Raw genomic sequence first — 27,990 nt, 5'->3', positions numbered from 1 at the left:
AGTTTAAACACAGCATATCGCATTATTTATTCCCCCTCAGTGTATCTTTTTGCATGACTTCTGAAATGCAAATTACTAACGCCATTTTAATAAGGGGCAAATTATAGCTACTCTAAAAAATATATGATGAACTTATGTGTGAAAACCATAGGCAGAAGTAGCACTCATCTTAATGCAGGTACGTACAGCTGTGACTGAGAACTCGATTTAGTTCCTAGTCCTGTTATGAACCTTTTTTTGTGGCTTTATATCAAGTAATCACCATCTTTTTGTGCTTGTTACTGGCCTGCTTCTTATACTTAGCCTGAATGGGTCTAGGGGAGATAGCAGGTTCTTTTCAAAATCTCTGCATAACAGCTTATGAAGCTGCAAGCGTTACTACACACTACATCATAAAGCTACATTTACTGAAGAGGAAGGTTAATTCCATCCAGAAGGAAACTGAGATATGTAATGGTTTAGTATTAATAGATTTACTATTAATATTTTACTTATTTAATAATACATTAATAGAGATTTAAACAACAAAATTAACAAGACGCACATCTTGTCACTAAAACTCAACTAACAAAATTACATTAAACCTAAACCTCACTTCTGACCTATGAACTACAGTATATTGTTAAAAAAACAACAACAAAAAGGCACCCAAGCATAACATAAGCAAAAGTCAGAACTGAGTCCTTACCGCATTTTCTGTTAGTGATCTCATTATATACATATTACAGAACAGCTACAGCAAGAATTTTAACAAGAAAGCCACAAGTTCAATTTATGGTATTCTTTCCAAGCATGCAAAAGAACCTGTAGAGCATCACATTAGTTAAGCTCAAAATGCAGCTCCGCTCTTTCATGGAGAAAGATGCCCTTTGGGAGCCACCTGTGAATAGAGCATGGCAGACACTCTGACTGAGTACACTCTGACGTTATCTTTATTGACATTACAGAAACAAGAATTCTAAAGTAAATAAAATGAAATAAAATATTAAGATAAAAGAAACAAGCAGGAGGAAGGTCGCTGCTATCATTCTGCCATATTTCACACATCGTTTGCCAACCTAACCTCTAAGTGTTCTCACCCTTCTTCTTTTGAGGATATGAATAAAAACACAGCTATAAATTGCATGCACAAGTGTCCATTTAGGCTTCTGAGTTTTTTCTATCCTTTCTTATTTATGTCACACATATTTTGTGCCTTTTTGCACAGTAAGCGGCCCAGACTGAGAACCCTGTTCTTCCATATTCAAACAAGCACCATTCCCACTTTGACATCTATCTATCCAAATGGCTAAGGCACCAACAGTACTATGGAGCCTTTCTGTAAAGTTTTTCAGCTGCAGAGCTCTAATTCTGTAAAAACAAACAAAAAAGGGAACTAAGAAAAAAACCACAACAAACACTAAAAGAGACATCACTGTTACAGAGTTACAATATACCAAGCTCACCCAACTGGCCATGAGCAGAGTCAGAAAATGTATCCAGCTCCCTTAAGTCACTTTCAATACAATGAATGGTCTTAGAGAGGAAAAAACCAACCATAATATATAATCTCCACTACTCATCAAGATAAGAATGACTGACTTCACTGATACTCTGAACACGTTTCACAGATGCAATGGAAGTTACTCATGTTGCGTACCTTTTATTTTCCTGCTGCTTGGAAAAACAGTGCATTTAAAGAGGTCCATCCAGAGAGTGGGAATTAAAATATTTAATTAGTTAATATGACTGTCATCTTCATAATTTTACTATCAAAAACCTTTAACATGCACAAAACAATGAGTCTGATTAAAATCAAAAAGTTAGAAAACTTACATAGTTTTGAAGACAAAAGTTACAAAAGCATCTAAAGTGACTTTCAAGCCTAAAACACTGGAACATGAAGGCCGCTAAAGCTAAACTCACTTGGATAACAAGTATAGTAACCCCAATTATTAAAAGTATCCAATGTGATGCAATGATCCAAGCATCCTCAGAGTGTGATTCACTATGCCAAGCAAATTAAACCTCTTAATTTGATGCATACTATAAACATCAAATACATAGAAAAACGTGCGTAAGTCTGAGACTAGAAATCAACTTCTCAGGATTCAGGTAAATGTCAGAATGAGAGTTACATACGTAATGTTGCATTTGGCGCCGTTTTATAAATCATGAATCTTTAACTCTCTCTGAAATCCCTGCCTTACAACACCTAATATGATGGGTCTCATATTAATAAGCAGCACCTTTACATTGTTTTTGTCTCCTTACTACTAATACTGCAGCTCCATGTCTACGTTCTCATCATACTGTGCTGACAAAAGAATTACTAATTGCCTCAAGGGTGTTTCTACAGCACTCATCTCTATGGTGTCAAACTTCTTCACACGCGCTCATCCATATTCCCTATCAATCCATGAAACGAGAAAGAAATAAAGAAAATAAAGTTTAGCTATGGGTTCTTTGGAGACTTTAGAGTCTTACAGTATTTTTTAATTTCCAAAAATTCTGCTGCAGCTACAAGTGATACACCGTTTTGCAATTCATACTGGAGGATGTGAAGTCAAGCATGCCTAAATTTGTGGGAGGCTGGTGTGCGTGGAATTCACAACTAGGTATGAAATGTATCCCTTCAAGTCCTCTGATTTTGGAAAAGGGCAGATATAGCACAGCATTCAGTAGCCTTAACTATAATATTCACTCTTTTCCTGGGCTCACCTAATTCACTAAGTGCCTTCTAACTTTTGTAACACACAGAGAGCAGAGGCCCCTCTTTACTACATTAACACTGACTTGCTCCAAGTTGGGCCATCCTGTACAAAAAAAACAATGCACGAGACCTACGTTGTTCTTAAGTTCTTTTTAGAAGAAAAATGGGAAATTATGAAAGAAAAAAAGAAAATAAGAAAAAAGACTAAGCGGGAAGAACAACGATCACAATGTATCATCAGATTTTATAATAAAGTAATGAGATTACATCTGAGCACTACTGAATTCTGAAGAGTGAAAGGTGTTCTCACTTGACAGTCGCAGGAGTGAAACTTATGCAATGAATTGTGATAAATCAAAAAAACAAATTACAAATTTGTCTCAACGCATGCAGAACATGAATTAATTACTTTACAAATAGTCAGAAGACAGATTTGTCTATATCCTGCTCAGAACATTTAACCAACTTCTGATGAACTTGAAAGTTGAAAGAATATCAGAACTCATCTACCATAGCACTAGAAGTGCAACTACAGATTTTTTCCTGTTCTTTACAGAAACCACAGACTACTGCTTTTGGGTTTTTTTTAAGCAAAGAGCATAATCTTTCTTCATTGAAGGAAATCAACCAAATGTTATCTTCATAATCTGATATTACTGGTATATATCTGATGTATGTCGGGGTATTGGTTGACAGCCAGCTGAATGAGCCAGCAGCGTGGTCGGATAGCCAAGGCAGCCTACAGCATCCTGGCTTGTATTAGAACTAGTGTGACCAGAAGGACCAGGGAAGTGATTGTACCTCTGTATACTCAGCACTGGTGAGGCCGCACTTTGAATACTGTGTTCAGTTTTGGACCCCTCACTACAGGAGGGACACTGAGGTACTGTAATGTGTTCAGAAAAGGGCAACGAAGCTGGTGGAGGGTGTAGAGAACAAGTCTTATGAGGAGGAGGCTGAGGGGAAACCTTATTGCTCTCTACAACTACCTGAAAGGATGCTGTAAGCAAGGTGGTCGGTCTCTTCTCCCAAGTAACACGCGATAGGACAAGAGGAAATGGCCTCATGTTGCATCATGGGAGGCTTTTGATTGGATATTAGGAAACCTTTCTTCACAGAAAGGGTTATCAAGCATTGAAACAGGCTGCCCAAGGAAGTGGCTGACTTGCCATCCCTGGAGATATTTAAAAGACATGTAGATGTAGTGTTGAGGGACATGGTTTAGTGGTAACTTGGCAGTGCTAGGTTAACATTTGGACTTGATGATCTTAAAGGTCTCCTCCAACCAAAACAATTCTATGATTCTACAAATACGCTATAGCACTGAAAGATGCAAATCGTATTAAGTCTGTGTTACAAACTTGAGTGGGAGGGTGGGCAGTAGCAGCTGACAGGAACATATGAAAGAATGGAGGGCAGATTTGGGAATGAAAGTAGAACTAACATGACTTTTCCTTGTATGTTGTGCATTTCTCATTTTGTCATGCATCATCTCATTCATTTATGCAGGAATGTAAAGGCAATATTCTGATCACTATATACACTGAACCCTGAATGTGCCTTTGGACACTATTGCAATTTATAATCTTTAATTATTAGAAGGATTAATAAATATTCTCATCAAGCAACTCTGCAATATGAGAGAACAATGTAAGAATCATACCTAGAAGAGAAGTCTCCTTTGCAAATGCTGCAGCAATAGCTGGGTCCAACGCTGGCTGTCCATCACCAGATGGAAGATCAGGACGAGTGTAGTCCCTGCTTTTATCGTTGTTGTACTTGACATTCAAATTCACCAATTTGGAAAAATCAATCCGTAGGGTACAGCAAGCATTATAAATATTTTGACCATCTAAGGCCTAGAAAAGGGAGTCAATTTATTTAAAAAAAAAATACACAATACAGGTTGTTGCACAACTTTTTTTTTTTTCTCAAAACAAGGACAGCGTATAGATATTTATCCATCTTACTGTCTAGCTTAAAACCAATTAAGATTAAAATGCATTAACCTCTCTTAACACGATTCCAGGAAACCCGACATCTACTTCTCTTACCTCGAACCTGTTTATGCACCAATGTGGCAAGAGACATTTTAATTGTGTCAAACTTAAAAGTTAGTTGGTTGAATATAGTTAATTAACCTGTACAGCTTTAATGCCATATAGATTTGTCAAAGAAAAAAAATAATAATCAAAAACCACACAAGTACTCTTTTACACGAAAAAAAAGTTAAAAAAATCTAGACTTAAATACCATGTTAGACAGCTGTCTGTTAAAGCAGGATATTTACATTGTTCCTGCAGGTTTTTCTTCTTCCCTTCAGGCTATTAAGTGCCAAAATTGAAAGAGAAGCAACTTTATCTGCTAACCTAATGTTACAAACACTTTTTTTTTTTTTTAAAAAAATGCTATTTTCATAATTAGTTGGTACTCCTGAAAGGATGCCTATTAACAGTAAAATTCACATGAATTCGTTACATGACATCACTTGGAACTCTATGAAAACATTCCCTAAAAGGCCTGATTATATATGTTTCGTCCATCTTCATTATATACCAGGCAAACTGATATACCTGGATTTTATTCCATTTACATTTTGGGCATACCTTCCTTTCACTTAAAGCACTAACAGCTAAATATGAGAGATTAAAAAAATAGAAAGTTTTATATTTGTTTCATATTCTTAAGAAATGCTAGGAAGTAAAGACATCTCTCACCTTAAAAATTAATCCATTCAATCAAGTCATTATGTCAAATATAAAACTACCTACTATAGACATGTGGTAAAACAACCAAATAAATTACACTTTCAAATACAAAAGTCAGATCTTTTGTTTCTCTTGATTAATGCTGGACTGAAATGTACCACTTCTAGAGCTGAGCTAGCTCTTGCACAGCTAACTTGGTTACATCTGCAACACACTTTCCAACATATTCAAGTTCTGGTAGGACGTATTATTTTGAGCTAAGCACTGCACAAACCTGGCGTGCCTGCTGCGTCTGGAAGCAACATAGCTATTTTCATACAGTCATGCATCTGGAAACACAACATGCTGCAGACACTCCCTGCTAGGTCTGGGCCAGCAAGGCTGTCCCTTCCTACCAAACATATCATCACAGCTGACATCTCCAGAGCTCATGAAATCACTTAGAAGAATTACCACCATTAGCAGTCAACGTACAAGACCAAGTCAGTCAGTATTACTAGAACTCCCAAGTAATGGGAAAATAAAATAATTTTTTAAAAGTATAGAAACCTGACAATCTAGACATTGTCTCAACAAAGATTTAACAACCAAAGAGAAACTCCTGTACTTGAAACTCATCTTAAACAATGCCTTATACAATATTGGCAAAGCAAAGTCTACTGCCCTGAGACTCAGAATACAAGCTGAGGATTAATTCTGCGTTGTTGGGGTGGTGGTGGGCGTCACCATTACAGAATACAGAATTTGCTAGCTTTTTTATACACAGTGGTAACACAGAATCCAAACCTCCTAATGTTGGTATTTGGGAAAAGAATCTCACTTGAACACTTACATCTAAAAAAAAGTATACACTGAGAATCAGTCATCAGTTTTAGACGACTTCTTACCTTCTAAAAATCCACTAAAATATGGATTAAAGGTAGGTCCAGTTTATGCAGCCAGAGCTTACTTATTGTCAAAGACAATGCCATTGCTATCAAGGAAATACTCATTCACATAATGAAGAAAACTAGGTATGAGTGAGATCAAAAGGCAGTCTCCTTTAGCTTTGTCCAAACCACAGGACTGTGACACAAAGCTCTAGTCTTCAAACACAATCAAGATTCATACTATACCTCTGTGTGGAGTCTGCAGACACACTGATTTATGGCTGGCAGAAGACTTAATGAAAATATTTTAGTTTTAAAAAGTAGAAAAACAAAATACATCTGTTTGTAGTTTACAGAGTAGTCAATGTTTAAAGGAAGCTGCATAAGTAACTAAAACTTACACTAAGACTGCAAAAACTCCTCTCTGACAAATTCAGAGACCAAATGTACATACAAAAGAACACTCCACAAGAGAAATCCCTTGTAGCTGGGATGCAGACAGTCTGAAAGAACATCCTGAACCGGAAAGGAAGGAAATGCACTCTTAATGAGCACTATAGTCACACTCTGGGAAAGGCTCCTTGCAGCAGTTCAAAACCCAAAAAAAAGACCTCACTCCACCCACCTCTACCAGCAGCGTCACACACCTCCAACAACAATGCAAGAAAGATTAACAGCAACTAGGGTTTGCTCAAGATTAACTGTTCACACGTAAAGTCACAACTGGGAATGTGTGTGTCCTGAGCTCCTACTTATATGCAATAAAAGAATGTGCAAAAAACCCTCAAACCTTGTTCTTCTCAAAAAGATATCCTGAGAAAAATGAGAAGACAGTAGCCATACTGTTAGTGAATGTACATACAGACATCATCTCAAAGAACTCTAGTTACTGCTAAGAAACGCCTCTTTCTTTAAGCATTTATCTATACATACATTCACATGTGACACGGTACCACACACATGCCAAACCGAAGACATTAAGTATCATGGGACCCTTCTACAAAACGTATCATTCTTTACCTTGCCTGTGCCAGCAAACCCGTTACTTAAGACTCAAAAACAGAAGTATCAAAAGTTACGTCATCATGCCATACTAAGAGTGTAATGATACTGAACCGTTTCCAGGCCCCTGCCTTCCTTCCCTCCACCCTGTTTCCAGGAAGTACCCTCCTCCTGGACTTTCCCAAAGGGGAAAATAATTCTCATGAGTGCCTCAGCTCCTGCCAAGAGCTTGTCAGCAGACAGATTCCTGAAAACACATGTTGTGGGGTATTTAAACAAGGTGGCTAGCAGAACATAGAGAAGACCAACAGAAAACAGTGGTAGAAGAACAAACAGAAATCCCTTTCTCAATTCAGACTGACACATAACCCAAGGAGAGATGCACATGCCTCAACGAACACAACGACCTCAACTGCAAGTGTACTCCTGTGCATGACCTCAGCTTCACAATGCAAACACACTACCATCTGTACAAGTTTCTTGACGGCCATTAAGATTGTTTTTGGGAGGGGAAAAAAACCCACCACCACCAAAAAAACCCTAACCAATAATAAACCACACCAAACAAAGAAAAAAAGATGACTCCTAATAATTACGGATGCTGCATGGTTCTACATCAACTACAGCAGTTAAGAAAGGGAGCAAACCAGAAATAAAGAATATCACAATTCCCAATACTAGTGAAAGTTCCAAAATAGTGGAGTTGGCTGGAAAGAAGCTAGTATTCCTAAACATTCAAAATATTTAGAAAGGGTCTTAGCAATGGGGGTTATAGTCACAAAGAATCCAAAATTCTGCTTTTGTCTCAACACAGCACCTTTCACTGAAGGCAAGAATAAGCAAGCAAGGCCTAACAGAAAATAGCAGAAATAGCCTGGGAAGTCACAGGGATCCATAACAGAGAGCTATGACTGTCTGTCACAGACAGTAAAAATGACCATATAGGGAATATTGACAAAATGGAAGTCTGCACCACAAAACACAATACTCTCCCATTTCTTAAAAATAATGTCAAACCACCCTCTCTTTTTGCTCATAGCAACCAGGAGGATGAAGAGATAACTGTTGACTGAGAAAAGATCCCACAGATTAAGAGGTGAGACAAGAACCTGTTCCAACAGAAAAAAAAATACAGATTATAAAAAAAAAGTTCAATAAACAGTATTTTCTCCTGCTGCTGATGTAATCAGCCACACGCAAGATCTTCTGCAAAAGGACAGTAAGAATTTCTATCTATCACGACACTTGGATCTCTCATTTCCCAATGTGATTGTCAGTGTTGAGAAGCGATGACAGCAGCAAAGGTGATCTCAGATGGCAAAAGTACTGTACAAAGTTACAAAAAGTTGTAAAATCCTGAATGACTGATGCAGCTCTCTAATGCAGCTTCATGCAGACACAGATCTATTGGTAGGCTCTGAAGAGGAAGAAGAATATTCCTAGAATCATATTTTCTCTCAGGCTTTCCTCACCTGAGAGAAGGGCTTTCTCATGTAACGGATAGAGTTCACTGCTCTTCTTTTTCTTTTCAGGGCTCAAAATGCCTGAAAATCCTTGTGAAAGAGGAGTCCCTTGAAAAATGATATATTCATTGAGAATTATGGTCTGATGAGCTTCTCCTGAGGCCTGTACAGAATCTGTGGAATGAAACACCCCTACAGGAGATGGTCAAGATAGCCCTTTAAAAATCAGGACAGGATATACCACTTACACTATTCTTTAGCTAATTCACATACGGCACCTAGAAGGCAGACAGAGTTTGGCAGACAGAAAATGATTTGATGTTTTGATGTTCTCATTTCCCAGTTCAGAAATGGAGCCCAGAGATTTAGCTAGCAGGTATTTCTGGAGACACATGGCTTCAAGCCACAACAAGTAGTGTATCTGCCCCTATCTTTGTCAAGCACTGTAAGCACCTAAGATGATGATCTCTTGCAGGATGAGGATATCTTGAAAGCATTTACCAAGGTCTGATAAAAAAAAATAATAATCAAATTAGAGCGGAGGGTCAACACAACAAAACCATTGCCTTCTCTCCAAACTCATACAGAGAAAAGGAAAAGAGAAATTTAGTCCCCCCTCTTTCTCTTCTCAAAGCACACAAGGAAGGAGAAACTAGAATAAGATTTTTGGAAGGGTGTAACAGTTTAAAGCTCTAAAAAAAAAAAGTAATCCTTACAGAACATACTCCAGTTCAAATAAGCCCCTCAAAGTAAATGAAGGTCATATGGTAAATATCTCTTGGGAGAGATGTGTCCCAAATACATACTACAGATATATATTTGAATGAAATTAATTCATCTTGAGACAACAGTCTCAGACAAAAGATGTTTCTGTGGCAGAAAAGTGTATGTAAAACATGTTCCACTATCCAAGATTATTTTTTTTTATGTGCAGTTCCTTGACTGAATGACCAGCTGTATATCTTATTATTTTCTACAAAATTTTAAAATCCAGGACACAAACACTGTTGCTGCACTTCCTGATACAATGGATACAATCCAGCACTCTTCTGTTTACCTGAACACTACTTATCATTTCCGAGCACAAACTGTGCTCTTCAGGATTCAAGATGCCTGAAAATCCTTAATGCAATAATCATAGATAATTGCCTGTGAGCTACATATCTTATTTGGAGATGTCCTTGCCCTCCATTCCGGCAACAACTACCTGAAGTTCCTATTACAGGTTTTAAGGCAATGTAGCCCAGCAGAGATCTTTTGGCAGACTGCTACCAGCACAGAGCCACCCTGATGATGTCACTCAAAACAACTGGAAAGACGACATCTTGAACATAGAGTCAAACTGCAACAGAATCTCTGCAGAGATACTCCGAATCACCTACAAGCCAAGTAAGGACCAACTGGCCAACTATAACAGAAACTCTCGATTAGACTCAGGGTATTTTTAACCCATGTTGGGTCAAGATGACTGTCATGCTCTATGTATGAGTCTCAGTTAATGCTCCATAAACAAGGCATTAATAACTCTATTACTATCCAAGATTTGACAAGAGTACGTTTGGTGTAGACAAAGACAACAGTCAAAGACAACCAAAGACAACACTCTGGATTAGACAGGTATTCAGACAGAAACACTGGCACTCTAATATTTCTATGGTGTACCAGATTACTGTTATTCAAATAATTAAGTCTGCTGCTTATGCTGAGGGTACTGATCATTTACTATGAAAATGAGCTATTTTTGATGCTTAGAATATCTTCTTAAGCATACAGACATCTCCAGGACATCATCTTCTGTTGCATTATGAGAAACACAGTAGCTCAATGTGCTCTACCATTGCACATTCTCAGTACTTTCTCCAACCCATGGCTAACACTGCTGCATTGCACAGAACCTGAAGTTCATCATCTTTACCTTTCCTTGCCAGTGTAACAAACTATAATGATCCAATTTGAGGGTGGTGATAAAACATGACTCAGTGTAGCTATAGTCTACTTTTACAGGAAAAGAGTTTCTCATGAAGCAAGTGGAGCAGGAATGCAATTTTTCACTACTTGCTCATTCAAATAGCAAAAGTGGTCCCACAGGGCTAGCCGCTCCGTATTGTACATTCTTGTCAGTGTCACTATTTTCTCAGAACCTTCAAATGAATTGCATCTCTCCTTGGTACTTACATCACTTGAGTTTTTCAAATTGCTCTTTAACTTCCTTAATAAGTCTTCAATTTCTATTAAGGCCACATTCTGATTTCCTGTGAAGAGTGCCAGTGGAAAATTAAATTTCCCCGTTATCTTCTATAGTAACAACTGATGGAAAACAAATTGAAAACTTCTCTACTCTTTTACCATGCTTTTAATTTTGAACTCCATGCAACTTTAGCGTAGCCACCACATCCTCTTGCTTCTACTGTATTTCCAGATGTATATAAATTGGAGTGTTTTTTTCCTGTCATCTGACTGTTTCTTTCCTTTAGGTATTTTTGTTTAGGTGGCACTTCATGTTTTACCACAGTAGCTCAATCATAAGTACTATACTTTTTTTCCTCTATATAGCTTGGGAGGGTAGCGGGGAAATCAAACCTTCCTTCAAATTTAGCATTCTTCAATACTTGCAGTTGGTATTACTCTTAGCATTTTATCTATTTATGTACAGATTGGTTAAAATAGAAAACTAGAAACCTATGACTGTTTCGATTTGTCACTAAGATAGGCTCCAAGATCACTCTGACAATGACTGTACATGCAGGAGTCACTGTTATTCAATGAAGTTTAGTCATTCACACATGAGCTACCACTAGTGAGCAGCTACCCTAATCAAAACATGCAAAATTGGAGAAACAAATACATGCTTTTTTAAAAAAAAATAAAAATAAAAAATTATGACCAGTACAGTATCCCACGAGCTAGTATAAGTTTGTCAGAAGTCAACAGCAAGAGATTCTTAGGTTCCTTTCATACTTTTACATACCTCATCCTTTTGTTATTTTGTCACTTCTTTATAATATATTCCTAGAATTACACTGACAATTTTCAAATCACTACAGTCCATTTCACAGATGCCATCTTTCCATTACATCTTCTGATAATATATGTAAGACTCAAAAAATGAAGTCAAAAGATTTATCACTTGTTGTCACATACTGCTTCAAAAAAATGCACTTTAAAAGCAGCATTAATGTCTATTACTAAAGAAATAACTTTCCAAACACTAATCAAGACTGAATTATAACGTTCTGTAACAAACATTAGCATCCGATTATCAAATATTTCAAATATGAATCTAAATGGCTACAGTCAATTTCTGCAGCAATTGTAGTTTACAGATCTAGCTTATGTATTATATTTTAAACCCACTTAAAACCTGAAAGGTGTATCCCATTCAAGCAAATTTTTATGTATTACAGCAACGTATTTGCATCTCCCTCTACTCTGAGGCATGATCTAATATTTGCTATTATTTATCTCTGAAAAGGATATCTGTAATTTAAATTGTACTCCAAATCTACAAATACTTCCAGACTGCTTTTCAGGAGTAGATTATCTTAAAGTAGATCATCATAAATCAAGTTGCAAATCTTCTTGTTTTCAGCTAACTTTATTTTTCTTAATAGCACGAAAACTTATGCTCTGCTTCTTGAAAACATGTCTCTCATTTTTTGTGATTCCCTGTCTTGACCACCTCACACTCTTTTAATCAATACCCAGTATTTCATTTGGTGATGAGCATAAAAATGACCATCCTCCAACATTTAATGAAGGTCTTTATTTCAATATAGTCATCATTCTCTACAACAGAAAACTACATCTATTTTTTTCTTTCCTCTACTAAGAGATAGTCATTGCCAACTTAGTCTGAAGTGCAAGCTTTTCACTTGTTCCTGAAGTTCTCAAGTATTCTGTCACCTATGGCAATAAGCACTTTCTATGCTGCCAAGCAACACTTAACCAGCACATCAATTTTAATCAACCTTCTACAACCCTAGACTGCATGTGAAGGTTTAAAATATAAATTCATTCCATTTATCTCAAGGAAAAAATAATAATAATAAAAAAATCTAGCCTCGCCCTTTGGTTCAACTTTTCTATTGCCACAGATGTGAACATATCCCATTAAATTAATTCAAAACATCTGGTCTCGATGACATGCTGTTGATCTTTGTCATAATTTATCCATAGGCTCTCTCCTGCTATAATGAATAAAACCAGTGACCTGCTCTTGCCTCTCCTACCCAAGACAGGAGAGTTTCCTAGAAAACAAAAGTAAGATCCTGCTCTCATCTGTCACTGCTGCAAAGACTCTTCATTGTCTGGTCCCATGAATGTCTCTCTCTTCTGGACATTTATGGTTATAATAAAGTTTAGATTTTTTTTATTTAGGATACTATATTTAAATACTTTCACAAACCTATATCCAATCAAAAAATCACATCTTTGTTATAATGCTTAGAAAGTATCTAGCAACAGTAATCCAATGGGTTTACCAAATTTGCTGCTTGCAGTGAATTAATTATGCATCAACATTACATCCTACATTTTACTTCTGGTTGACATTTTCAGTATTGCAGTCTTGCGTATTATTTCATCTCTATGCAGTCTTATTAAAAATTTGTTCATAATTACAGACGTATACAATTCTTTAGACACAGTATCCTTAAACACTAATTTTACGCAATATAACAACATTGTATTATAACTCCCAGATATTTTTTAATCTCAAAAAATTCCCACAAGTGGCGAAAAAGAATGACACATTATCATGGTCAGTACTCTGTTATAGTAACATCTTACAAATGTTTAGAGTACAGGAAGGTCCCCAGATTTGACAGAGAACTATACTTACTAGTTTTGCTTGCTGTGCGTTTACTGGATCACCATACTGCAGTAAAGCTTGAAACTGGTTATTCTTTGTGAATGTGATTATCTTCAATACAGCACCAAATTTAGAGAATATCTGCCAAAAACATTGTAAAGTTTTACACACAAGTTCCTCCCAATCATAGCTCAAGTTAAAATGAAATTTGGCTTACCTGATGAAGAACATCCAGGGTTACTGGGTAGTACATATTATCAATAATTATTCTAAGTACTGGACTCTGAGCTGGAGTCACTGCACTCTCACTAACAGTGGTCCCACTAATGGGAGCGTTTGTTGCCTGCACAGCCGTCACTGCCTGAAGAACAGCTTGGGCCCGCTTACAAAAAAAAAACAACAACAACAAAACAAACAAACAACAAAACAAGACAGGTTTTTAAATATTTCAATATGATAGCTAGAAATTAATTAGCAATATTAATATAGTTAACTTCAGAAACATAAAATAGTCCACTTATTTGAAACTCGGAGCTACAGACATAACACAACGGAAGTGCAATGCAGTCTGACTCTGTGAGAAGAGACAATAAAAATGAAAACATCAATTAATCCTTATGTCACAGTAAGGAGGGGCTTCAAACGGCACCAATATCAATCTTCCTAGTAGCAAGCTTATTGTTCTACTAGTAAGGACAAAGAAAGTGAGGATTTTGTAGTTTTCAAGACTCTTTATACTTTTTTCCTTTCCTTTAAAGAAGAAAAAAAACCCAACAAAAACCCAACCAACCAACAAAAAACCCAAGCCTACAGAAACCATAAGTATATATCCTATTTTTCAAGAGACTGTACTACAGTTAACACTTCACTGCCATTTTAGTTATGTAGAAGGATCTGATAGGAAGGGATAATGATAAGCTAACACTTCCAAACTTCGCCTTTTTAACACAATGAAGTAATAGACAAGACTGAGAAGTGTCAGAAAGTAGTATCCACAGACAGGTAAACAAACTGGTGTCTGTTATCCACCCTCTTTCATAAAAAGAAAAACAAAATCCTCTCCATGTGTGGGGATTTTTTGGTTTTTAAACATAAGCAGGGTTTTAGAAATTCAAAGGTAACCACATGATGACACCACAAGAACACACATCTATGTAACTACTTCCACTGCCAAAACTGACAGTATCAGAAAGATTAGATGTCTTTTTCCAAGAAAGAAAAAGTGCAGAAAAAAGGGTTTCCATTTAATACTTTCATGACAGTGGCCTTATGAAGCAAAATGATACAAAACAGAGAGACAAGTGAGCATGCCAGGTAAAAATAATAATCACCATATTAACGCATACCGCATATTTTAAAGGTATTAGAACTACTACACAATTTCACGTCTCACAACTTACATGATACTCCTCATACTGAAACGAATCAATGAGTAAGGAAAGTGGGGGCGGGGGGGGAAGAAAAAAAGACCTGGTGAACACTAGTTGGGAAAAATTTACCTCTATGTTTAATGTTAATTACTTCAACTATGTAAAAACATCTTTTGACAACAAAACATTATTTTTCCCCCCCTAGTGTATGAAATACACAACTTTAAAGCTGCCCCAGTATTTGGCTGAGTTGCGCAATTACTTCCTACTCCTTCTGTAAGCACAGAAGCAGCACATATCAATTAAAGCTCACTCCTTAAAGGGACTGGAAAAGTTTAGACTGTATAACGCAAAGAACCAAAACTTAGGAAGTCAATTTTAACATATGACCCTTATTAGAGCTATCCACCTATGCTTATACACCATATTTCATTCCACTAAATTTTATGTGAATACATGAAGGAATACAGGACTTAACATTGGCAGATGAAGATAAGAAGTTCAAAATAACATTTAGTATCCATATATACATAGCCACTTTTGAAGACATTCGAGTAGTACGTAAAGCTTTTTCTTATTTTTGCAAAATTGAAATTAATTTTAAAAGATCAGCTACACTGTTTAGAAAGTGTAACAGCTACTTATTTCGAAATGGTGCAATGTCTGAGCAGGAAGACTAAAAACATGCATTTACAACAGGCAGATGATTAAAGAGAATTACAGTTCCAGAGGTCATTCTGTTGTCAATTCTTCTGAGTCTAGATACTGTATGAAACAGGTAAGACACGTTTGTTTTAAATCTGAGTTTAAGCGTTCCTCTCACATTGTTCTGATGTCTCACAGGAAAAGGATTTTCATAGAATTATAACGCTGAGATGAAAACTTAAATAGTCCTTTTTGAATCTGTTTATTCAGAGCCAACTCATTCTAAGTACATAACTAAAAATAATCTTGGAAGCTACTATTATTGAGAAATTCAGAGTAGCATAGCTTCATGGAACCTCTCCTACTTTATTTCTAAAGGCCTGGCTGTTAAAAGTACTCCTTGGTTAAATATTATTTTTTTCTACCTTCTTTATAACTAATATACTTGCACCTTTCTCCAATTTTTTTATCCTCTCTCTCCAGTTACATGGACTAACATCCTGACTTCTTCATATCTTCCTGCTTGACCATCCAGAAAAAGACAATTTCTAAATGAATTTGGGTGGATGAGAAAGCTTTCAATTGCAGATTAAGTTTTGAGTCTAAAAAAAAAAAATTAAAAAAATTGCAGACAACAAGCACTATCTGCACCACCTTTATCTTTCATTACAGAAGAAAGTATATCCAACCTTCTTGTGCTTTATAGAATGTCTCATGAGATACTAGTTTCAGAAAACTTACTGCCAAGTACCAATTTGTATTATTTAATTCTAAATTAAAGAAATAGAGACCCGAGAGACAAGGAATATGTTAAAATTGGGTATTAATGCATATGGTGGCATAAAAGCTGCTGAAAATTCAGCACATCCTACATGTTCAAAAGGTGGACATGTGAAGCACAAAACCAGTATAACCACAGAAGCCAGACGACAATGTAAAAGAAAGCTCCGTAAGTGTGTATGTCCATACACGATACATGCAGACAGAATTCATGCTCTCTTCTCTTTTTTCAAAAGTAAATTAAGGTATTTATTTTTCCTTATCACTGATTGGGGGTGGGTGGGGAGGAGGAATCTCAATTTTTAAGAAGTACCTTTAGCAGACAAACTTATCAAAAGATTTTTAAGAAACCAGAATGTTTAGAAAGATCAACAGGAAAAATCAACACTATACTTGATCTGAACCAAGAAGTCTTTCAACAAATTACCCTGAAATTGTTTTCAACAGTAACAGCTATAATTTTACTATTTGCATACCTTACGTAAGACGGGACACAAATAACAGAAACTGTAACTTGGTATTTACACTGCCTTTTGTAACATCATGTAAGAAATTAACCTTAAAAAAAAAATCATCTGACTTTTGGTAAGTTGATGTCTCTCTTCACCGCGCCCCTGCCCCCCCCAAATTCATATGAAATAGTCACCATTTCTTGTTCTATTAAGAACAGACATATGCATCTATTGTGAAATAGGTTCTGTCAAGGCAAGAGCAAATCATTTTTTTGTTATTAAGTGTATTTGTCTCTACAGTGATCATGGAGTATTCTTCTCCAGGAACAGCAGATCACATGAGCTAGGGTTTCCAGTGCTACCAGAGCAATCATTCAAAGCACTGAAACGTAGGCATTAGCATCAGTCATTATCACTAGGGAAATTCAAACTGGCATTAGAATATCAAGCGTCAGAATTAGAAAGTTAATTTTTTCATCCTACGGTCTCTAAACTAAGATGAAAACTTATTTAATGAAAAAAAATGAAGCTAGAAGACACTTCAGAATCTTTTTACATTAAGAAACATTAAGAAAATTCATCATAATGGAAAGATCACACAGAAAACAAATCCTGTTCCATGTCACAAAATGGAATGATCATAGGTAAGACTACAGTAGTGTTAGAATACGGACAAAACCAAGTGATTTTAACGTACGTCACATGAGCCAAAATACATGCCATGCTTATTTTCTACTGTCTGTATTTGTAATACTACATAACAGCAAATATACCTGGTTAAGTGTGTTATCAGTCTTTAGTTCTTTATGATTGGAATACTGGATATAGATAGGTTGGTTACGAAGATGAGGTGTCACAGCAGAGTAGTAATTAACCATAGTGATAGCTGCTTCTTCTGTAGCAAGTTCCAAGAACGCCTGTAATTAAACAGTTAATTTTCAGAGCAGATAATCTTCATATCAGCAGCATATAAAAACACTTAGAGGTTTTAAAAAAAAACCAAACACTTAAAGGGTTCAATAACACATTTTAACAAATATCAGTCTTCAGATGTCATTCTCTACAGACCAGCTTTATTTGTTAAGCGACTCATCTGTGAAGATGCAGGACTAAATATTTATCTTACAGCTAACTTTTTGCTTTATGTAGCTGCCAACCATCCCCTGTTCCCAAAAAATGTTTACTAAAAGACAGTGTAAGTTCATTAAAAAATAAACGAGCAAAAGGCTTATTTTATTTTTTTTTAATACTTACTGTTATACAAGTTATTTCAATAGCATTTTAACAGCATATTTTTAACTTAGACAGTAAGCATACTAAAAAAATGGAAAGCAACAAATTACCTGATTTTTCCCTTTCAGCATCAGGATGTTGGTTACCTTACCAAAAGGTAAACCTAAAGCAATAACTTCTGTTTCTGTCACTTCCCCAGGCAATTTCCTGATATGAAGAACACGAGAAGGAGCCCCATCCATTTTATCGTCACCTTTGAATTTCTTGTTGTCATTACCATTGGCTGAAAGACATATTCAGACTCTATTTGAAGAGTTTACTGATATTATTAGTGCTTTATTAAAAAATGCTTTTAATAATAAATATGAAATAATTTTTAAGTTTGATCTAAATAAAATTCAAGTGTTCAGAACAAATTGTGAAGAGACAAATGGTGAACAAACCATTGTGAACCAAACCATTGTGAACAAACCATTGTGAACCAAAATGGTTCACAAAAGGTGAACAAACAGTCCAGACTAACTCAACAGCTCTCTATGATAACTCATTTTCTAAAAAAGAAAAAACCCACAGCAAATACTTTTCATCTCACTTTCAGTGAAGTATCTCCCATAATACCATGTAAGAATATTAATTATGACTCAGAAGGGCTCACATAAGAACTCTAAAGTACATTAAAAAAAACCCAAACCAATTAGAGGTTACCCAGATTTTTTGTTGGAAAGGAGAAAAATGGTGGTGAAGAGTTACTAGAAGGGTTCCTACAGGGAAGTTTTAAGGATTGTTTGCACTAAGGAACCAGACACAAAAAGCAGAAAAGTATCAAAGCAAGACAGGAAGCATTACTAAACTGAGAAGGATCACAAGGAGAAAAGGGATGAGCCAGAGAACTGGCATCACGAAAGTCTGATGAAATCCACAACATCAGAATTTAAGGACCAAGTACAAAATACGTCCGTTACGAACTACGGGCTTGTTCACAGAAAAGGAAAAAACAACTAATAAACATGATACAGCCAACATGTGGGGAGAAGGTGGGGAAGAACTGCAAGACAAGATTTTCCTAGCAGAAGCAGGGAAGCATTAACATCACTGTATAAAGCACCAGAAAGATACTATTCAGAATATTGTCCAGAATTCTTGTACAGAATTCCAGCAAAATTCCAGCTCGAGTTCCTTTTTCATGAACATATGCAATAAAGAGCTAGCCAGTTGGATGGAAGAAGTCTTGCTTTGGAAAAAAGGCCAGAAAAAAATTTAATATATTTAGTTACAAGTTAATTTTGGTTAAAAGGTAATACAACCTCTGCCGACAAGCATGCCAGTGGAGTAAACATCAGAAAATGTCAAGAGCTAAAGAACGATACTGTCATAAGATACATGGATATTAATGACGTAATCAATGCTGGAAATCAGAATGCATTTAGATAGCAAGTGTTGAGAATTCCTTTTTTTCTGATGTTAGAAGAGCAGTTCAATATGTACCTGTACTTTCAAAAAAACACACAAATTTTTACTGGTAGAAAAATATTTGTAATTATTAGGATTCAAATTCATGGGTTGAGTGCTAAGACTCAAGAGGATTAAAAAAAATAATTATGAACAAGACTACCTGTATTTACTCACTAAAAAAGTAGAAAGAATAAAGGGGCAGGTGGGAAAAATCAATAGGAAGCATTTATATACGTTAAATCCTCCAAAAGCCTTTTCTTCATAAGAAAGTTGATGGCTGCGATTTCCAGAGGGAAGAGAATAAATAAGCCCTCAATTATCACTCAGCGGTAACTACAGAATATAATTCTGAATTTGTGCCAGGAAAATCATTTACACCTAATCTGATTCCCTGCATAAAAATATTGCATTTGTTTATTACCATCTTGAGCACAGAAAGTTTTGCTAATGCCTAAATCACAATCAAGATTTCCAGTCCCTAAATCAGTTTGCCTAAACCAAGCCAACTTACTCAAGACTAAAAACACAGAATGAAATGGACTCATATTTTCACAAATCAAGAACTTCCACGCTCCAGATTTGGATTTGAAAAGCCAAACCAGGCATGACATTTAATACCTTTTCAACGCTATTAGGAAAGTTAGCAAACTTGCCTCTGACCAAACTTATGAACATACCTTTTATTTCTTCAAGGTGGTCATTCTCCATACTTCCATTACAGGAATTGATGGAAAAAGGATAAATCTATACATAAGGAACTGTTTCCATCACTCCCTCAGATCTTCTTCTAACAGGTACACACTCTTCATTTTAATTTGAATGTTTTTAACTTCCACTTCAGCTATTACCTTCAGATTTAGATAAATCTAAAATTCAAGATATTCTCTTAGTTAAAAATAGTATTCCTTAGAAGCAGGTCATCGCCTAACTCCCCACCCCCACCAAAAAAAATAATTCCAGAACTGAGCCTTTTAAAAAGGTCTTGAACTAGAGAACACTTTTCTGTCTTTCGCAACATACTATCGCAGACAAAACAACAAAAACCTAACAAAATCGGAACTCGTCAAAATTCAGCCAGCAGTATCTCCAACTGACAGTGCTAGAAGGGGTCAAATCCATGCAGTCATAAGTATTTTATTTCGGTCTGCTGCACAGAAGGACAAACTTCGATGGAACACAGAAGAGTAAAATTTCAGAAACATACACTGAACCAGGATCTGAAGTCCATCCTTAGTCTACACAAGGCCCTAACCTGTATCATTTTGGAAAACGTGGTGAGGCTGGGCTTCCAGGTAGACAGATTTCACCTGTTCAAAATTATACAATGTAGCACTTTAACCTCAAAGTGACAGACAAAGTTTATAAGAACGGACTTTAATTTTTCATTCTAAGCTTATGACACATTAGTTTTCCCTAGTTCTGAACTTAAATCTCTACCAAAAAAATGCAGAAGAAAACACTGTAAAGTATGACAAGCGTAACAACATATTTCAAACAATACACGACTAACAAACTTGTAAAGAATAAAAGAATTACAGTGATTCTTAAACTAGATTTCCAGGGCCTTTCACCCTGAAGCTTTCTAACTAATTTTAACTCATTACAAGGTTCAAAAACCAAATATAAAACATTAATAAATGAAAAGTAAGAAAGTGAAAAGAAAGTTTTTAAACCGAAAGATTTTCTGAAACTGACAAGAAACCTCTCTTCATCACATCACCAGAAAAGTACGTACCACGAACGCTCAGATCAATACTTAGAGCGGTTTTGTCTTTTGTGTGGGTTTCGACATTGAATTTTGATATATTGACTTTTCCATAGCATAATGTCCAAGAATTTTTTATTATTTTTTTTTTTTTAAACTAAAGCTTGTATTTGGATTAGGCTTTAGGTAATCCCAGTGTTACTAGTAAATAATCAGTATGGCCAGTACATAAGCACTCACATATATGTATTTGCAACGAAATGGTCCTCTAATAATTTTTTTATTACTGGAATAAATTGTTTTTCCATCTATTAGCATTTCTATCTAATGTTTGCATTTTGACAGTTTTTCAACTTTTGCTGCAGTAGGTTTAAAGAATAAATTTAGAAGAAGTATTCTATTGTACTATATATATCTATATATATCTATATATATCTTTTCCAAAAGAGCAGTTAACAGCTTTAACTTAACTTGTGTATACAAGTCTCTCATACAATTTTATTTTTTAAACTAACAAACCAAAAACCTACCAAACTATACTTTAGACTTTTTTTACTGACTGTAAAAAAGAGCTGACAAGTGCCTGAGCTAAAATGTTTAAATGAAAAAATAGATATATAAATATATTAAAATAATATACACAAAAAGATACAGAATTATGCACTAAAGAATGTATGGCAATCAGAAAAATGGAGGGACGGGACAGACGGACACAGGATGAGGGGAATGGCAACAAGCATTCCCAATGCTGTGTAAATGCCCAAAGAAAGTTTTTAGCAGCCGGGCAAGCAACCATGACAAAGCTGTTTATTACTCATTGGCAGTAGTATACCCTGCTCAATGAAAGCTGTACTGATAACATTAATAAAAAAATGAAGCCCACCTTCTTAAAGTAAAGTTTACCCCAAAACATTTAACACTGGATTTTATGAAGACATTTTATGAAGAAATTAACACAACCATTGATCATTTGTGGAACAAATAAAATTCAGCTTTTAGAACAGTTATTAAGAGTTTTGGGCACTGTATGAAACCTTTTTCCCCAACTTTAGTCTCTTATTTGCCATTTTAAGTGGTACTTTTCAGTTTGAGACACATCATTAAACTGCACTTGTGAATAGAAAACCACACACTTAAAACATGGGAACACTTGTTCAAAGTCACTGAAAGGTGAATTCAACACTTCCGTCTTCATTCTCTAACAAATTCTATCAGCATCATCAGTGTCCATAAAGGTTAAAAGATAAGTTGAGGAGGGTACTAGAAGAATAACATTGTCTTGCCCTAGAAATGGAGTCTCTGGAGATAAGCAACCCAAAAGATCCTTCCCTATACAGTAGGAGAAAGACAAAATTGCAGAAAAGTGGGGGAGGTGGCAAGGGGATGTTAGAGGGGAAAACTTTACAAGCCAGTTAATAATTACTGCTAAGGAACTGCTATTAAACTGGAAGCTCATTGGCAAGAAGCTATTTCATCAGGTAGTTTGGCTTTCATCAGACTTGCAAAGCCTGATCAATTCAAACCTCTTGCTGCTAGCATTTTATCAAATAAAAAGATGCTCCAAAGAGCATAATGCTACAATATCTACACTGGGGTGGAAAAAAAAAATAAATTAAAAAATCACCATGAGAATAGCATAACACACCGTTAGTATTAGTTCATTTACTAATCAAGTTACAGCCTTAAATATATAGTTCTAAAAAAAAAAAAATTAAATATCACAACCGAACAACAAGCAACAACTGAATTCTAACTCTAAATATTCATTATATTCAATTCAGACTACCAAAAATAGCCCTATTCTTTAACAGCCATTGCACTCATGTAAGCCCTCTTTCGCTCTTCACAAAGAAAAAGAAAAAAACCAGTTTACATATGACATCTGTTCACTATTTCTAAACAAATCTTATCTCTACAAATGGCATTCAAAGCATTATTTTCCCATTTAAGTAGGATTCTCCAGTCTAAACATAATTGATACATAAGCCACATCCCTGTTGCACCGAGTTCCTTCAATTTAGCATAAATCAAGTTGTTGAAATTAAATGTTTGAGAGTTGGCAAAGCCTATAAATGGCTATTCTCTAAACAACTTGGGTCCGTGGCATTTTTAGTTAGAAACTCCTATTTTAACAAGCACAGAGAAATAGAAACCTGTATGTATGAGCAACAGAATGAAGTGCAATGTACACAAGGCATACTGTAAGTCCATGGCATTCAATTGTTTAAGCTATGAAGATTCAACGCTCCCGAGTAGTTTTTGCAGAAAACCTGCTCTTAAAGTTCAGCATAACTCCTAGCAAACACTGAATAACTTACTTCCTGCTGATAACTATTTTTGAAAAAATATTTTAAAAGATTGCATCCTAGGGAGTTTTTCTCTGCAGACAATTTTTTTTAATTTTTTGATAAATATATAAATACCACCTAAAATGCTCTGAGGCAAAAAATACACAATTTACCTTGAAAATATATGAGGCCTTTATTTTAGATGTGTAATTTTCCTTCACAATAACCTTCTGTCATATTCACACAATCTCCTAATATAGAAATGTAACTACATGGCTATGGGCAAAGAGTCTGCATACAATAAAAAGTTGCTTTCACCTATTATTTCCTGGAAAGATGGGGAAAAAATGCTAAAAATTTATCACAAGATGCTGATTATAAATCACTGCATATCTGCAGTAGTAAAATAATTGATAAATAAAAATCCTTTCTGCAGGAGTCAATCTCTGTTTCACAACTGTCAGTACACACTGACAACCAACTACAAAAAAAAAAACAAACCATAAATACTTAGGCTTTCCTGAAACGCTTATTTCATTGTCCAATACAATTACTTAATAAAGACAAGAAGCTTACCAACAGTATTATTAATTGTTGTTGCTAAGAAAGTACTTCTTGTTTCACGTTAGCTAAATATATGAAATTTAATGTTATCAACAGGTGGAACACAGGACACCTATCCACATGGGAAATATCTAACCAGGAGAAAGGCAATGGAATTGTGAAGACACCTAAGTTTACAATTCTGGATTATGACCAGACAGAAAGATTAAACATTGCAGTGGCTACTGAACACAAACATATGCATAAAACAGTCAGCTAAGGAAACCTCAGGCAACCACAAATTGGGAGGGTATAACAGAGACCACTGTAGTTTTGTTTCTGAGGTTCTTTCCTTAAATACATATACCTGTATGTAGATAGAATGTAGGAAGTAAGAGGAGACCTTTGGTATGATCCAGTAACAAACTTTTCCGTAAGTGCCAACAGGTTCCCAAAACAAAACAAAAAAGACCCAGGACCTTTCTTTTAATATAGACATCTTCAAAAGCTCAAGCTAAAGATAAAATCTGGAATTTTAAAAGTTTAAGAGAAAAAACAAAAAAGAAGATACTACACCCAAGAATAAGATAAAAACACGAAAAACCAGAAGTTCTCTGAAGTCTGCATTTGTCATTTGTTAACCTTACATTTAAAGGTTACATGTTCGGTGTTAATTACGCCTGTTTGGTTGGTAGGGTTTTTTGTTGTTGTTTTGGGGCTGGGAGGGAGTGTGTTCTGCAAGATTTTGTACTTTGAAGTACTTTATATATACCCCATTATCCTTACCTTGCTAGGCCAACACTATATTGTGGAAGCCTTACCACTGGAACTAAAGCAATAACTAGTAGCAATAGGTGGATTTTTACCGTAGACATGGGTCATGTGCGGAAAATCACAGCCTATCAGGAATTTGAGCTTAAATAAGTGAACACGGTCAAGCAATTAAAAAATTAACTACACGGTTTTTAACTAAGGACATGAACTAACACATCTGCCCATAGACTCCACCTCATTTCAAAACCCACTGAGCAAGTTTTCCAAGTAACTATGACTTACAATGAACTTACAACGGGGTACAGTGGCTGTTCAATGTGGCACAGTCTAAAACTAATGCACCTCGCTTTGGGCCCTTAAAATATGTAAAAATACTACGACTAGAGTTAAATGCAACTGAAGTGGAACAAAAATGAATTACCATGGCACAGTGATGCACACAGAAATTAAATAAATTAATAATAATGTCCACATTTTATTTCTCCCATCCTGAGGGATTTTTTGAGGGGTTTAAGTTTCTTAATTTACAAAAAGATATATTGTTCATGCATTCAGAGCATTAAAATTTAGTTCATCCACATTCACACGCCCATGTAAATCTGTAGAAAAATGTAAATTATAGTCTATTATTAAATTACTATACTTTCCAATCACATGTGCTGTACTTCTTCAAATCTTTCCAATTGCTATTAATTGTAATCAATTTGCAAACTTCAGAAGTAAATTACCTGTGTTTAGGCATCATTAATATTAACTAATAATCAATTTTACTTAACATGCCATCAAAAACAGCACATCTATGTTTATTCCCCAAGTTAAACACAGCACTTGAAATATTATTAGCTTGTATGCCTCAGTGCTAAGTATTCTGTTAGTACAATGAATTACCTACCACAGTCACTGCTAACATTCCCTGCTAATGAAGTAAAAACAAGATCAAGATTAATAGTACCGTTTAAAGCTCCAGGAGTTTGGTGAGCTCAGTTGCAAAATGATTTTTGAAATGTTTTTACTGATTGAACTTAAACACACAAATGTGAACAATGAAACTGCTTGCAACTATAGTAAAAACCTGCCAATTCTTCTGCTTCAATCCCTTGTCTTTGACAGGACAATTTTCATAAAGCTTTCACCAACGTCTTTCACTTTTTATCTACAGCCCTTAAAAATTTTAAGTTTTTTGTGTGGATTTCAGCGACACAGTTCATGGCATGACCAACTTCATACATACAACTGTTCTTAAAACTTTCATTAAGCAGTCCTCCACCTAAAAGGAAAAGTGCCTCACAAGAAGTTCAGCATAAAAGTAACACATCACTGAGGAAATCCTTTTTCTAGTTCTTAAAGGGACTTTTGTTCTTAGATTTAAAAGCTGCATAATAAGCAACTGCAGTTGCGTATTTACTGAACATACAGAAAAAAGTTATTTATACACAATCATTTACAATGCACACAACTACTGTCTTTAAAACAGAGTCAAAAATATTTTCTGCTTTCTCAGAATCCTGTTACCAAACCATATTCTAGTTTACCTAAGCTGCCTTTCTAGTCATTGTCTGCTGTGCATCAACATGAAAAAAAAATGAATTCACTGTTCTTTATGAGAAGGTTACGCTTTCCAAAGAGATCGGAACCAAACAAGATTATGATAGAAAACAAAAATGGACTTTTTTCAGAAAAGCTGAAGAAAACACTAGTAGTAGTTCAAGCAGTAGTGCCAGGCCTGTGGTTCTGACAATACGACTTCAACATATCAATGGCAGTTCCTACTAAAAAGCTCAAAACTTAAACATCTAACATCAAAAAAGAGAACTTCTTAGAAAAGCTTAGATATTTGCTGACCTGGAACCTTACAAGCTGTCTTCCATTGCAACAAATTCTGATCTAGTAGATGGGATTCTCCCCTCAATGCTTACAGTAGGATGCCCTGCCATACTGCTCAAACTAATTCAGGTAAAAAAAAAATCTTGTGCATTTAAATAGCAGTGCTTAACTGAAATGAAATTCCACAACAATAAGGACAGTAACCAAACGATGTCCAAAACAGGAGATACAAGGGTTCAGAATTAAGTGGTAAAATAACTCACACAGAAGTCATCCTCAATTATCCAAATTTAACTTTCTTTTAAGGCTGTTCTTTCACTAAAGACACACAAAGTACTTAAGATAGTAACTTGACTTGTAGTAAATGTTAATACAACCTACTGTCAATGTCATCTACGCAGTCTTGAAGATGGATACTGATGACAAAGCTGTTTAGAAAACGCTCAAGATCAGGCCTTGTATTTTAAGCAATGTCCTTTAGACAACAGTCCAACGTGCTAGCATTTTCCTCAATTCCATGTTGTTTATCAAATTACCAGTGGTTCAAATAATCAAGAAGAATGCAAACCAAATGTCTGTCCAACAAGTTTGCAAGTTTATTTCACACAAAGATAGGGAGGGATTCATACGTAAGACTCCCTGTAGGGCAGAGAAAGTACGCATCTTTTATGCCCTTCTCTAAGAGTGAGAATTAGAGCAAGAGTATTCATAAAAGCATTAATGTACTATAGTATTCTAACCGAATGGCAGCTGAATACCAAAAAAAACCCAAAACAACCTAATGGAACTGTTACCATGATAAAAGGGTACGATGATGAGATTTTTAAAAATCTCATCTTCAGTCTTACCCCTGAAGATACAGCCCCCAGTTCTATCAAAACCACCCATTTCCATTAAAAGGTCATTTGTTTGCCAACTTAGGCAATTTGGTTTAGGTTAATATTTCTACAGCAGAGATTTAGGAAAAAATGAGGCTGTCATTCACAAGTTTTTTCTGTAAGTTTAGGCCTGCTAAGGCCTAAACATAAATTGACAACTGGTTTTTTGATTGCGTATACTTTTACTAATAAGGCTCAGAGTCTCACAAAGAAAGTCTCTTTCTTCTGTTCCTCTAAGCATCTGTTTGGAAAAATATCATAGAATCAGACATTGAAAATACCAAGTTCGAAACCAGAATAGGTTTCTATGTACTCCAGAAAACAATGTCCAGGTCTCATAAAAACATGACACTTCCAAACTCTAAGAATGAAAGGGCGAGAACAAATTTTAGTTTTAGGAGTTCCAAAGGAGGCCAACTGCCGCAACATGTCTCCTTTACAAAGAACTTAATCAATGATTACAGATTCTCTTAAACGCTATAAAATCTGAAGATTCATCACT

General features: G+C 35.6%; 1 protein-coding gene across 5 annotated transcripts in view; it reads right to left on the bottom strand.

Moving 5' to 3' along the window:
• PTBP2 (polypyrimidine tract binding protein 2) overlaps window positions 1-27,990 on the bottom strand; it is a 55,458-nt gene that overhangs the window by 10,172 nt on the left and 17,296 nt on the right. For all 5 annotated transcript variants that reach the window (XM_063343787.1, XM_063343783.1, XM_063343784.1 and 2 more), the window contains 5 exons: window positions 18,135-18,307; window positions 17,565-17,708; window positions 13,762-13,926; window positions 13,575-13,685; window positions 4,356-4,551 (listed from right to left, as the gene is read on the bottom strand). In XM_063343787.1, coding sequence (XP_063199857.1) covers window positions 4,356-4,551; window positions 13,575-13,685; window positions 13,762-13,926; window positions 17,565-17,708; window positions 18,135-18,266 — 748 coding nt within the window. In that variant the 5' untranslated portion in view covers window positions 18,267-18,307. The remainder of the gene's footprint in view (window positions 1-4,355; window positions 4,552-13,574; window positions 13,686-13,761; window positions 13,927-17,564; window positions 17,709-18,134; window positions 18,308-27,990) is intronic.

The sequence above is a fragment of the Chroicocephalus ridibundus genome, chromosome 8, assembly GCF_963924245.1.
Source record: "Chroicocephalus ridibundus chromosome 8, bChrRid1.1, whole genome shotgun sequence".
Taxonomy (NCBI): Eukaryota; Metazoa; Chordata; class Aves; order Charadriiformes; family Laridae; genus Chroicocephalus; species Chroicocephalus ridibundus.
This window is presented reverse-complemented; position numbering and strand designations above follow the sequence as displayed.